The sequence below is a fragment of the Ornithorhynchus anatinus genome, chromosome 18 (assembly GCF_004115215.2).
Source record: "Ornithorhynchus anatinus isolate Pmale09 chromosome 18, mOrnAna1.pri.v4, whole genome shotgun sequence".
In the NCBI taxonomy this organism is placed as follows: Eukaryota; Metazoa; Chordata; class Mammalia; order Monotremata; family Ornithorhynchidae; genus Ornithorhynchus; species Ornithorhynchus anatinus.
The window spans coordinates 29,300,080-29,313,664 of NC_041745.1; the positions used below are offsets into that span (position 1 = coordinate 29,300,080).

A 13,585-nucleotide genomic window follows, 5' to 3' on the forward strand; every position below is an offset into this window, starting at 1 on the left:
CCCAGGAAAAGGTGGAGTGCCTGACTCTGCTTCCAAGGTGGAGAAAACTCAGGAGCTGAACAGGATACTAGTTCCTTGGCCCAGCTTGGTGGACTCCCAGGCCTCACACCCCAGTCGCCCTCTGGGCCGAATAACCGAGACATGGGACACATTTCTAAGGTGGGGCGGGGTTGGGGGGAGGGAGCTATGAACACTCCCCCCTTGGGAGGACGTTGACCAAGACTCACCAAAGACTCTGGCCACAAACCCCAGCGGGAACTGGGACGCAAACACCGTGAGGAACCAAGGGGCCGCATAGAGGCTGGGACCGATCTCGTGTTCTTCCAGGTGGTCGTGGAGATCCCGGTGGTAATCGTGAAGGAGCCTGGAGAGCTGGTACATCTGGATCTGCAGGAAACACGTAAGCATGCCTGAGTGACACTTCCAGGAAAACCTCCACCAAAACTGAGTGTCCCTGACAACGTGTGCATCTCATATACTTCGTGTCCCTGCTGGCCCCAATCCTGTTGCCGTATTGCCCTACGGCTCCCACAGTTCCCCCAGCGTCCCCCTTCCATGGTCCCCACCTGCCACACCTCCTTCTTCCTGCCGAGGTCTTGCTGCCGCCATCACCCTTGGGCCCTCTCCACATACCGAGTGCCCTGTAAGAGGATGGCAACCGAGGGACGGACTCTCTAATCCAGTCCATTTGAAGAGTGGGCTTTTTCAACCAATCCGTCGCATTTATTGAGCACTTACTGTGTGCAGAGCCCTGTATTTTGTCCTTGGGAGAGTACAATATAACAGTTGGGAGGTATGTCCCCTGCCCACAATGAGCTTACATTCTAGAGGGGGAGCTTGCAGTCGTCTTCATCATCACAATCACCATCGGCATTTGAGGCCCACGAAGTGTGCCAGCTTCTTGTGAGCAGGGAACATGTCACTTGGTCCCAACTGCTTAATACAGTGCCCAGCACCAAGTGAGCTGCTGGGCAACAACTCTGTGACTGAACTACTTGAGGGCAGCCATCACGCCTACTCATTCTCCTGGACCTTCCCCAGTGCTCAGTGCTCTACGCTCGACAAGCATTCAACAAATACTATCAAGTAATAAGAGTTATATAATTTATTAAGTTCCTATTGTGTGCCAAGCCCCGTACTAAGCACTGGGAGAGCAGTGCTGGGGAAGCAGCATGGTCTAGTGGAAAGAGCACGGGCTACGGATTCAGAGGACCTGGGTTCTAATCCTGGCTTTGCCACTTGTCTGTTGTATGTCCACCCCAGCTTTTTCACTAAATGTCCTCGATGTAGAATGCTTGAAAGTTCCTCCTACTGAGCCAGAGTCAGGTATTCCCTAGGAGAAACCAATCAATCAATAATATTTATTGAGTGATTTCTGTGTGCAGGGCACTGTACACTCTGCACACTGCTTGGGAGAGTTCAATGAAACATTTGGTTGGCATTCTTCCTGCCCACAACTAGCTTACAGTCTAGAGGAGTGGAGATTTAAGGCTCTTTTCACAGAATTCCCAGCTTCAGCTCCAAGCCAACAATAGCTAATGCCTAGTGTCTGACAGGTAGGTGCCCCCCGACCTCCAGATTAACAGGGACGTTCTCTTCATCTTTGCAAGAGCTGTCTTCCAAACAGTCATAAAGAGGGCCATAGCAGAACAGTGGAACCGAAACGATTATTCACCTGCTTTCATCTCCTAAAGAGAGATGGGCAGATCATTCAGTCTTGGGAAAACAGGGCTGTAGCCTCCTGGCTTACAGTTTAAAATGAGGAAATTGAACTGAGCTGAAGCTTTAGAAGAGGACATTTGTCTGTCACGCCGCCCGCCCTGAAACTCCAACTCTTAATTGGCAGGCATCACATGGGCGGCAGCTCAGAGTTAAACGGTTCAGCTGCTAGGCTGTACAGTCCCTGAGAGCAGGGATTCGTGTCTATTTTTTTTAATAGTATTTATTAAGCGCTTACTATGTGTCAAACAGTGTTCGGAGCACTGGGGTAGATACAAATTAATTAGGTTGGACACAGTACCTGTCCAGCATGGTGGGGTTCACCGTCTAAGAAGGAGGGAGAACAGGAGAACTTAGGCGCACAAAAGTTAAATGACTAGCCCAAGGTCTCAGAGCAAGCAATTAAGAAAGTCAGGATTAGAACCCTGGTCCTCTGACTTGCAGGCTCATGCTCTTTCTATTAGACCATGCTGCTTCTTGCTCTGTTGTGCTCTCCCAGTAGCTTAATAAAGTGCACTGTGCCCAGTAAGTGTCAATCAATTGGTGGCATTTACTGAGCGCTTACTGTATACAATACTAAGCGCTCAGGAAATACCACCAATTGATTGACAGAATCAGCTCCGGGTGCTGATCTCCCTCCGGGGCGTGTCTGTGCCAGAGAGAGCTGTAGGATTAGCAGAAAGGAGAGGCCGGCCTGGTTTTGGCAGGAGAAGGAAGGGTGTGTGTGATGGGGTGGGGACGGAGAAACTCTGCCTTTTCCTCCTCAGGGGTAGGGCTGAGGTGGGACTGTGTTGTCTTAATTCCCAGCAGATGCTCTTTACCACAGCCTCCTGAAACCTTCCCTCATTGCCTCGCCTTATCCCCCGCTAGACTGTGAGCATGTTTTGGACAGGGGACGTGCCTCCATTGTATTGTACTCTCGTGCCTCCATTGTATTGTACTCTCCCAAGTGTTTAGTACAGGGCTTTGCACACAATAAGTGCTCAATAAATACCTCTGATTATCAAACAAATGCCCAGGGGCTTTTCAGTATCCTTCCTTAGGGCTCTTTGAGGCAAACAGTTCAGTTTAAGTCAGTCAATACAGTTTACTGAGTGCTTACTGTGTGCAGAGCACCTGGAGAGTACAATATAACAATATAATGGACACATTCTCTGCACACAATGAGTTTACAGTCTCATTACAGTCTAGACTAACCACTCAACGCTCCCATCCCCCAGAGTCGCCAGTGGGGTCTGTGACAGGTAGTGGGTGGCTGGGGGATGACCGGAGGCTATCTGCGTCCCCCTCGGCGGAGGGGCAGGGCTCTCTGTACCTGCAGGATGGTCATATCTGGGCAATACTGCTTCCGTAGGCCCGCGTCAAACATGAGGAACTTGAGCATTCTGAACGCGTCCTCTTCGGCCATGTGCAGGAGCAGGACGCCGGCCACGAAGCTGAGGCCTTGGCAGTAGCCCACCTCCTGGTCCAGCAGCGAGTAGGCCTTCAGGATGTTGTACAGGGACAGCTGACCAGCTCCCAACTGGGCCGAGAAGTACGGGTGCGTTGGGAAAGTTCTTCCTGAGAATCCCGATGAGACCAGAAGGAAACACACCATCAAATCCAAAACCCCCCTAGGTTGGTGGGCCCAACCCCTTCAGACATTGGAGAAGCAGTGCAACCTAGTGGATAGAGTACGGGCTTGGGAGTCAGAAGGACTTGGGTTCTAACTGGGCTCCGTCTCTTGCCTGCTGGGTGACCTTGGGAAAATCGCTTCACTTTTTTGGGTCTCAGTTACCTCATCTGTAAAAAGACAGGGACTGTGTCCAAGTTGGTTAGACTGGATCTACCCCAGTGCTTAGAACAGTGCTTGACATGTACTAAGCACTTAACAAATACCATTATTATTACTATTATTATTTGAAATATTATCTCCAAAGGCTGCTTAGGTCTCCGCTGAGTAAACACGGTAAAACCAGGCTGACCTCTGCCTTTACTCTGCTGGGATCTGCTTCCCAGTGAAAACCAGGATTAAAACAGAGCCTAAACACAAGGATGCAGCCCAACAGAAAAGGTGCAGGGCTGGGAATCAGGAGGACCGAGTTTGAGTCCTGCCTCTGCCACTTGGCTCCTGTGGGAACTTGGGCATCAATCCATAATCAGTGGTATTTACTAAGCCTTATCGTGTGCAGAACACTGTACTGAGCGCTTGAAAAAGTACCATAAAACACAGGTGTAGGCACATCCCCTGCCCGACAAGGAGCTTACAATCTGTCATTTATCAGCTCTGGGACTCAGTTTCCTCCTCTGTAAAATAGGTATAAGGTCCCTGCTTTCCCTCTTACCTTGTGCCTATTCCAGCACCTGGCACATAGTCAGTGCCTAATCAATATCCACCCAGTTGTCATTATTATTGTTATTAGAGAATGGTTTGGGTCAGCCCCTCCCCCACTGCCAACTGTGTTCCCACAAGGGAGGAGGGCTGCGGTGGATTGAGTGACAGCAGGTGTTTTCTGAGAAACAAAACATTTCCCTTTTTGGAAAGACAAGCTCACCCTGCCTCCCCACGTCCCCCTCGCTTTTCCCATTCCACAAAATGCCAAGCTTCCAAAGAGGCTTAAATCCTTCTTTCGTTCAGGGTGTCTGTTGCTGAGGAAGCTTCCAGCCCCAACCCCAACCTAGCCCCAGCTGGGAACTGCTGGCAGGCTAGACCCCCACCCCTAAAGGAAGACAGGGTAGGGTAGAGGCGACCCACTGGTCCGGCGGAGGCCAGGATACGTCTGGCATTGGCTCGAGTCCCCAGTGGAGGGAGCAAGGAGGCCAGGGCCAGGCCTGGCGGGCACTCTGGACCTCAGAGCCGTCCCTAAGACAGCCAGCCTTCAGGGGCCAGAGCAGGCCTGCCTCACTGAATCGGAGGTGCTTAAAACATTCACCACAGATGCCACCAGCCAGCCCTTGGGCCCGACTCCCCAGATACGCTTAGAACCACAGGGTGAAGTTTTCAGAGAGTGAGTTTTGAGGCGAATTCTCTCCTCAAGGGAGGGGCTGCCCTCAGAAGAAGGTGCAGGCGGCGGAGTGGCTTGGTGTGGCTGGGCGGCAAGCCTGACTCATGGCTTCTGGAGCTTTCTAGAAACCTCCCTGGGGACCTCTCCCCCAACACGCCTCCCCTCCAACACCCGTCTCTGCTCCTGCAAGTCTGAGCTCCTCCATTAGGATGGCTTCTCCTTGAGATGCCCCACCCAGACCAAGACAGAGAGGGTCTGACAGAACTGGAAACACACACACACACTACACATCACAAATAGCTTATATGTGTGTGAATTACATTATATATACATATATATGCACATACACATACAGCATACATACACACAGTGATTTAGATACTCTCCCCTTTTCTTTATAGTATTTGTTAAGTAGTTACTATGTGCCAGACGTTCAGCGCTTGGGGGCATACAAGTTAACCTGGTTGGACACAGTCCATATGTGGGCTCACAGTCTTAATCCCCATTTTACAGACAAGATAACTGAGGCACAGAGAAGTGAAGTGACTGCCCAAAGTCACACAGCAGACAAGCGGTGGAGCCGCAAGGAAAACCCAGGTCCTTCTAACTTCCAGGCCTCTATCAACTAAGCTACACTGCTTCTACTATTCCTTTTAGTTTACCTTTTTTCCTTGACTTTCCCTTCTCTTTATTACCTTACTTATCTTTTCCTTCTCTGGCCACTAACAGCTAAGCTTCTGTTTCTTCACTATGCTCGAACTACTTCTACAGAACTTTATGTCTGTCCCTACCTCTCCCAGAAAGAGCCCAGGGCTGGGAGTCAAGAGATCAGAGTTCTAGTCTCTGTGTCATATGGCCACTCACTTAACCTCTCTGGGGCTCAGTTTCCTTTTCTGTTAACATCCCTGTTTTCTCTCCCCCTAAGACCAGGAGCCCCATGTGGGTCAGGGACTTGGTCCAATGTCTAGATTTTATTTAAAATCACATTTAGTCCTTCACAAATACCACAGTTATTATTATTACTACTATCATTTCCTTTCCTTAGCCATGTTCTTCCAGTTATGCTTTTTCTTTTGCTTCCTCCTTTCTGGTCTGCTTCCTCCTCTGCCTTGCGATCTATTTGAATTTTGCTGCTTTCTTTCTACTTTTCCCCTTTTCCTTTGTTCCTAATCCTTTTTACTGTTTGTAACTATTTTTATGTCTGTCTCTCCTGTTGGAATGCTAGCTCCTTGTGGACAGGGACCATGACTGGGGTTTCTGTTGCACATTCCCAAACTGCTTAGCACAGAGTGTTGCCCTCAGTAGGTGCTCCATAAATACCATTATACTGTCTCATCTCTCCCTCTCCTCTTTCTGCTCTTTTTCTTCTCTTCCCTCTCAACTGTCCAGAGGTTCGAGAGTGTGTAGCAGGGGCAGGAGGAGAAAAAGACTCTTGACAGAGAGAGTCTCACATAGACAGAAAAGGGAACAGGGGCATCTAGGGAGACAGGAAGAGATGAAGCCCCTCATGGCCTGGACGCTGCCTCACTGGGTGACCGGGGAAGCTTCCCTGGTCAAGCTTGGTGTCAGGCAGTTTCAGCAGCCCCAGCTTTTCCCATTTGGAATACCTTGTCACCAAAGGGAATCTCTTTGAAAACCTCCCTCCTGGACTCGGCCGGAAGTAAACCACAGTCTCTTGTCCAAACTACATTCTGCACTGCCATTTTCCATCCTGAAAGAGTTTCTTCTCACCCTTCGTCTCCCTGGAATGGGGGACTGGGAAGCAGCATATAGGACAGAGACTGTGACCAACCTGATTACCTTGAATCTTCCCCAATTCTCAGAACAGTGCTTGGTACCTTATAAGTACTTTATTATCATTAAAAACAACAACAACACAGTTACAGATTCCAGATGTGGACACAGGGCACAGTTCCCTGGTCCCAGCAGCTGAATCATGTCTGGTTGGGAGTTTCCTTTGGAAGGTTTCCTGCCATTTGCTGAATTAGCTTAGTACCTGGGGCTAACTGATCAGTTCCCTCCTTTCTTTCCATCCTCACAGCTGCACAGAAAACACCACTGGCCAACCCCTTACCCGCTTCTTCCAGTGAGCCACCTCCAGGATTCTGCTCTGCCTGGGACCCCCACGGGTAGGCTCCAGGGGGTGGGAAGTGGCTGGACTCAGTCCAAGGAATTTGTGGAGCACTTACTATAGGTAGAGCACTGAACTAAGCATTTAAGGCCTGCTCGAAAAGGAGCTCTGGAAATACCACATGCGGAGAGACTCTGAGTCCTTTCGGGGATGGTAACAAACAGGCTGAAACCTGGAGGAATGAAGATCAGAAGTCTGGAAGGTGATGGGGTAGGTTGGGGCACTACTAGCGAGAAGCAGCATGGCTTAGTGGAAAGAGCACGGGCTTGGGAGACAGAGGTCATGGGTTCTAATCCCGGCTCCGCCACTTATAAGCTCTTTGACGTTGGGCAAGTCACTTAACTTCTCTGTGCCTCAGTTACCTCATCTGTAAAATGAGGATTAAGGCTGTGAGCTCCGTGTGGGACAACCTGATTACCTTGTATCAACCCCAGTGCTTAGAACAGTGCTTTGCACATAGGAAGCGCTTAACAAATATCATAATAATTACTAAGTGGATACCTGAGGCTGGGGACGCCCCTAGCTTTCTCGCCATCGCCACAACTCCACACACGGGCCCCGCCCCCATCCTGCTGATGAAACACCCGTGGCTTTGACCTCCCGGAAGGCACACACTCACACCCTCGCACACCCATGCCCAAACCACACACAACACACTAAGGACGAGGGCGGGAAGCTTGAACTCCTTCATGCCCAAACCCTGAGGAAGACTTACCTAAGTCAATGAGAATTGCATGCTGTTGAGAGGTGAGCTGCTTCAAGAGTTCCTTGTAGGGGGTGTCTTTGGGCTGCTGCTTACTGAAAAGTGGAGGTTCCAGCTGCTGCTGCTCTGCTAGGAACTTCCAGACCTCACCGCGGTGCTGGCGGGGCACACCTTCCAAAGAACACGAGGAAGACGAGGCATTGGCAAGGACCAGGAGAGAGGCCCCCCCCAGGGCCCGGCCTTCCCAGAAACGGGCCAAAGGAGCCCATCCTCTTGGTACATAACCCCACAGGGGCAGTGGACAGGGGTTGTCTGTCTTTCAGATGGGCCCAGCCATAATCCTGGGGGTGGCTGACTGTGTGTGTTGGACCTTCCAATCCGCCAGAACCAGGGTGGTGCCAAGGAAGACAACTCAACCTAACTGATGCCTGCCAGACCAGGCTCAAGGAACTGGCCTGGGCTGGGTTATCAGGGCAGGGGATAATCTGAGCTGGCTCTGCTGTCACTGAACTGGGCGGGGGTATTTCCAGTGGAATAAATCTAGTCAGTTTTACTTAGGGCTGTGAGGCCCTGGCCAAGTCATTTAACCACTCTTGGCTTCAGTGACCTCCTCTGTTCTAATGTTCTCCTTCCTACACCTTGAGTCCTCTTTGGGACAGGTACTGAGTCCAAACCAATTATCCTGTATCTACTCCAGTGATCAGGGACATAGTAACTACTTAGTGTCACCATTTTTATTCCGTTCTGGAACCCCAAACTACACCACCCATTCTCCCTACCAGCTGCTGGGCACAGGGGGCGGGACTGAATGAGAGTGAGGATGGCTCAGGGCAAACCATCATGCCTCCGGCAAAACCACTTCAGTATGGTTGGATCAGCCTTCGCTGTCTTAAGCACCAGTGCCTGAGCACAACTCACCCCAAGGCCAGGGGCCAGAAAAGGGGCCCACCCTTTCTTCCAGGAGAGAGTTTGTGAGTGGGCAGGAAGGTCTCTCTTAAGGAGATTGCCGGCTTCAGCTTCATGTCAGTAGTGGCCCCTTCTAATTGAGGGGCTGCTCTACTCCTCTGGGCTTGGAGTGTGGGCATCTCTCTGCCCCTGGAAGACACTCCTACTTGAAGAAGCAGCCAGAGAGCAGGGAAGGCCCTGCTGGGCTCAGTACCAGGCAGAAGGAGACCCCCTTCCAAAGGCACTAGGCTGGGTGGTGACGAGGGAGCCTCCCCAACTCATGCCTTTCCTTTGACCACCGCCCGCCCACACCTCGGGGAAGGGGAGGCTGCAGCTTTTTTCCACTAGAGCGCAGGGTGGACCCAGCGACCCCCAGCCAGGCCTACCTTGACCCACGGCACAATGGAGTCTTTCGGCCTCAAACTTGATCCTGGCCCTCCCCGGTGTGCTCAGCATACTCTCCCAGGTGGCTGTCGCATCCTTGAGGCAGGGCGTGATTTCCTCGTAATCAAGCTTCAGGCGCCTGTTCAGCAGATCGTTTTCGGAAGCTGCAACGGCCGGTTAATGCCAGTGAGTGCCTGGGGGCCCGGGGCCGAGGCCAGGGCTGCAAGGGGGAAACCCAGCAGGATCTCCATTGGCCACATGAGGAACGGGAGTTTCCGGCGGGGTCCGTGCCGGGCCCGAGCTGGTTAATGGCCCTGCCCTGCCCTGGCCTTTCAGATCACTACGTACCGTTTCGTTTGGCTCCGGCTGTACTTCGACTCTGCAGAAATCTGATCCAATCAATCAATGGCAATTACCGAGTGTTTACTGTGTGCACTGCACTGTACTCAGTGCTTGGGGAGAGTAGAGTAGGGTAAGTAGACCGGACCCCTGCCTTCAAGGAGCTTAGAGTCTAGCAAGGGAGGTGTCCCCAAAATAAATTACAGATGGGGGGGAAACGACACATTTTAAAGTACACAAATACTCTGGGGGCGGGAGTGGGGTTACGGATTCAAGTGTTCTCTCACCGACTTAGACTGTGAGCCTTGATGTAGGGCCCGAAGATCTTGTATCTACCCCAGCACCTAATAGAATGCTGGCAAATACCACTATTTACTATTATTATTATCATTAAGTGTGTAGTTGACACAGCAGGGAGGGTAATTAAGGTGGGGAGATAGGAGAGTAGTCAGGGAAGGCTTCCTGGAAGAGATGTGACCTTGCCAGGGCTTTGAAGATGGGGAGAACGGTGGCCAGTCGGATGTGAAAGGGGAGAGAGTTCCAGGCTGGAAGGAGAACCTGAGCAAGGGGTCTACGGCAAGAGAGATGAGATCAAGGGACCGTGAAGAGGCTGGAGTTAGAGGAGCAAGGTCTTGCCCGATTCATCATTCCACCTTTTCCACAGTTGGGCATGTCTGTGTGTACCTGGTTTGGAGCCCTCAGTGAAAAAGAGACACAGGTCATTTCAAAGTCATTTTTAAGCTTCAAGTGATGGCCAAAGTTTCTCCAAAAAAAGCTCTTCCAACTCAGTTTTTCTGATCCTGGTTGGTAAAAGGTGATTTTCTTTTCCACTGAATTTTTAATTAGGGTCTTGAGAGTTTTGGGGCAGACAGTTCCCCTTCCTGCCAATTGAGCATTTCCCTTCACCTCAAGCAGTTTGGGTTCTCTCTGGCTGCACAGTGCTTCCAATGTACAATTCTTTATATTTCACTGCTTCTTCTTACCAGTAACTTTAATGTTGGTATTTGTTAGCGCTTACTATGTGCAGAGCACTGTTCTAAGCGCTGGGGTAGATATAGGGTAATCAGGTTGTCCCATGTGAGGCTTACAATCTTCATCCCCATTTTACAGATGAGGTAACTGAGGCACAGAGAAGTTAAGTGACTTGCCCACAGTCACACAGCTGATAAGTGGCAGAGCCGGGTTTCGAACCCATGACCTCCGACTCCCAAGCCCAGGCTCTTTCCACTGAGCCACGCTGCTTCCCTAACTTGTTTCAGTGCCTTTCTCCCCTTCAGATTGTTAGCTTCCTCACTGAATTTACTAATTCAATTGTGCTGTCCCAGGCATTTAGTACAATACTCTACACAGGTTCGATGCTCAATACGCACCATTGACTAATTGCTTGATTGACCCTACATTTCCCAACAACTCTTGAAGCTTTTGCTATTAATAATAATTTCAGCATTTAAGCGCTTACTGTGTACCAGGAACTAAGCACTGGTGCAGATACAAGCAAATCGGGTTGGACACAGTTACTGTCCCACCTGTAGCTTCACAGTCTTAATCCCCATTTTACAGATGAGGGAACTGAGGCATAGAAAGGATAAGTGACTTGCCCGAGGTCACACAGCAGGCAAACGGAGAGCCAGGGATTAGAACCCAGGTCCTTCTCACTCCCAGGCTTTGCTCTATCCACTAGGCCAGCTGCAAGGCCCCCATCTGAAGGTTATTTGAAAACTCAGCAAGATAAAAGATGGTTCCCATTTTTAGAACGTGGCTCTGGGGACCACTTTCCTAAGAATCGCGGACCCCCCAGGAGCAGAGTGGAGTTACACCAGGGATCTCGGGGTTTTGGCCCAGGGGTAGAAGCTGCAGCACCGCTACCACAAGGTGTCTGAACGTCACAGTGATCCTGCTTAACACCCTACTGGAGTGGGGCTTTCTCAGAAAAACTTTTCCGAGATCTGGCCAAGTCCCTCAGGACTGCCTGCACTGAAACATCTTTAAACTCAAGATCCTCCTAAGACATTCAGTGGAAAAAAAAATCAGGTTTTACCAGCTAGAAGCCCACTGTTGGGTAGGGATCGTCTCTATTTGTTGCCGAGTTGTACTTTCCAAATGCTTAGTTCAGTGCTCTGCACACAGTAAGTGCTCAATAAATACGATTGAATGAATGAGTCAGAGAGACTGAGTTGGAAGAGCTTTTTTTTGGACAAACTTTGGCTGACACCTGAAGCTTAAAAATGACTTTGAAATGACTTGCAGCTCCTTATCATTGAGGGCTCTAAACCAGGTAAATACAGGAATGCTGAACTGAGGGAACGTTGCACTCTGAAATCACTCCTGTGATGGTTGTCTTTTGATGTTTTACACTAATGTGCTCCCGATTGACAATGGCTCGTAATGCATTAGAGATTCTTAGCATCCATCAATCTAAAGCATCATCAAGCTGATGGGTCCATTGTGTCCATTCCAAACACACTTCCAACTCCTAAGAGGTGCTTGGGATATAGTCCAAGTTGATTTTTGACTGAGCTCATGGAAACGCTTGGAGGGGAAGAAGAGTAATAATTGTGGTATATGTCAGCCACTGTGCTAAACCCTGGGATAGATGTTATCGGACACAGACCCCGTTCCACATGGAGTTCACAGACCAAGGGGGAGGGAGAACAGGAATTGAATCCCTATTTTACAGATGAGGAAACTGAAGCCCAGAGAAGTTAAGTGACTTTCCTAAGGTCCCACAGGAGGCAGGGGTGGGACTGGAGATTAGAATCAGGGCTACCGGGACTTCCGGACTCCCAGGCCTGGGCTTTTTCTGCTCGATCTAGCTGCTTCCTGAAATTGGGCAAATGGAGGACATGTACCTCCCAGGGTGGAAACAACTCACCGAGAAAGATTCCGCAAGGAGAAGGAACCCAGCCCAGGGCTCTGCATTCATAAGCTGCCCACTCCAGCGCTCTGCACACAGAAGGCAACAAGTACAGTGATCTCTTTTTTTTTTATAGTATTTGTTAAGTATTTATAAATGCCAGGTACTCTTCTAAGCACTGGGGTAGATACAAAGAAATCGGGTTGGACAGAGTCCCTGTCCTACCTGTGCCTCACAGTCTTAATCCCTGCTTTACAGATGAGGGAACTGAGGCACAGTGAAATAAGTGATTTGCATAAGGTCGCCCAGCAGACGAGTGGCAGAGCTGGGTCTAGTCCACTAGCCCACGCTGCTTCTCATGCATGCAGATGGTAGCCAGTACAGCACCTTGCCTGCACACGGAGCCCAGTACAGATCCAGGCGTACGGCCACGTGCTGCGGCAGTTCCCGCACGGTCTGGTCCGCCCCTCTATCACCTGATTAGGAAAGGAAGCCAGAAGAAACCAGCTTAAGCATGCACAGGCCTGGAATATCTGGAAATGCGGCACTCCCTTCTGCAGGCTGGAAATTCCCCTGGGAAGGGGGTCTCTCATAAGCCCCTGGGACATTTGGGGGGCCTCACAGCTGATCTTCCTCGGCGACAATGAGCAGGGGAATGTTTGGAGCTAATTGTGTGGGTGATTCATGATTGGGGTCCAGGGAAGCCAGCTGAGTTTCTTCTCACCCCACTACTTGTACGTGGGGGCAGGGGAGGAAACGCTTTCTACATTTGACTGTAATGGGCTTAAAATGGTCAAATGGAAACAAAGCCTGGAAAGAACCATGGAACTCCTATCCTCCCCTTAACAGGGGAAGAAAGAACAAGCATGGAGAGCAGCGAGGCCCAGTGGGAAGACTGTAAGCTCGTGGTGAGTAAGGGAGCCTGTCAACCTACTCTGATGTATTGTATTCTCTCCAGTGCTTAGTACAGTGCTCTGCCCATGGTTGGCGCTCAATAAATACCACTGATTGACTGGAAAGGCACAAGCCTGGGAGTCAGAGAACCTGGGTTCTCATACTGGCTCTGCTACATATCTGTGATGTGACCTTGGGCAAGTCACCACTTCTCTAGGCCTCAATTCCCTCATCTACTAAATGGAGGATTGAATACCTGTTCTCCCTCCTACTTCGTGAGCCCCATGTGGGACCTGACTATCCTGTACCTATCCCAGTGCTTAGTACGGGACTTGGCACATAGAAAGTGTTTAACAAATACCACAATTCCAACTCCAGCCAAGGAGTAGGTGCTCCCAGGCAGCAGGAGGGAAGATTTGAGAACTGTCCTGTCTCTGTTCCACCGAGGCACTCTGAGAACCTCCAGTCCTGGTCTCGGTGCACCGGTGGCCCTCTTCATGTCTATCAGCCCCTGGACTCTTGTCCTGGCTCGGGCCGGAGCCCAGATCAGGCCAGAGCCGCTTCTGTGGGAAAGTCCCAGAGAGACGCTCACTGGTTGTTTGTCTTGGAGCAAATTAAAAAAGGGAATTGAA

The 13,585-nt window shown here is 50.5% G+C and overlaps 1 protein-coding gene across 6 annotated transcripts in view; it reads right to left on the bottom strand.

Annotated features, from left to right (window-relative positions):
* Positions 1 to 13,585, bottom strand: part of TBC1D1 (TBC1 domain family member 1) — a 124,985-nt gene that overhangs the window by 11,831 nt on the left and 99,569 nt on the right. For all 6 annotated transcript variants that reach the window (XM_029046475.1, XM_029046476.2, XM_029046473.1 and 3 more), the window contains 4 exons: positions 8,869 to 9,030; positions 7,550 to 7,708; positions 3,035 to 3,279; positions 228 to 387 (listed from right to left, as the gene is read on the bottom strand). In XM_029046475.1, the coding sequence (XP_028902308.1) occupies positions 228 to 387; positions 3,035 to 3,279; positions 7,550 to 7,708; positions 8,869 to 9,030 (726 nt within the window). The remainder of the gene's footprint in view (positions 1 to 227; positions 388 to 3,034; positions 3,280 to 7,549; positions 7,709 to 8,868; positions 9,031 to 13,585) is intronic.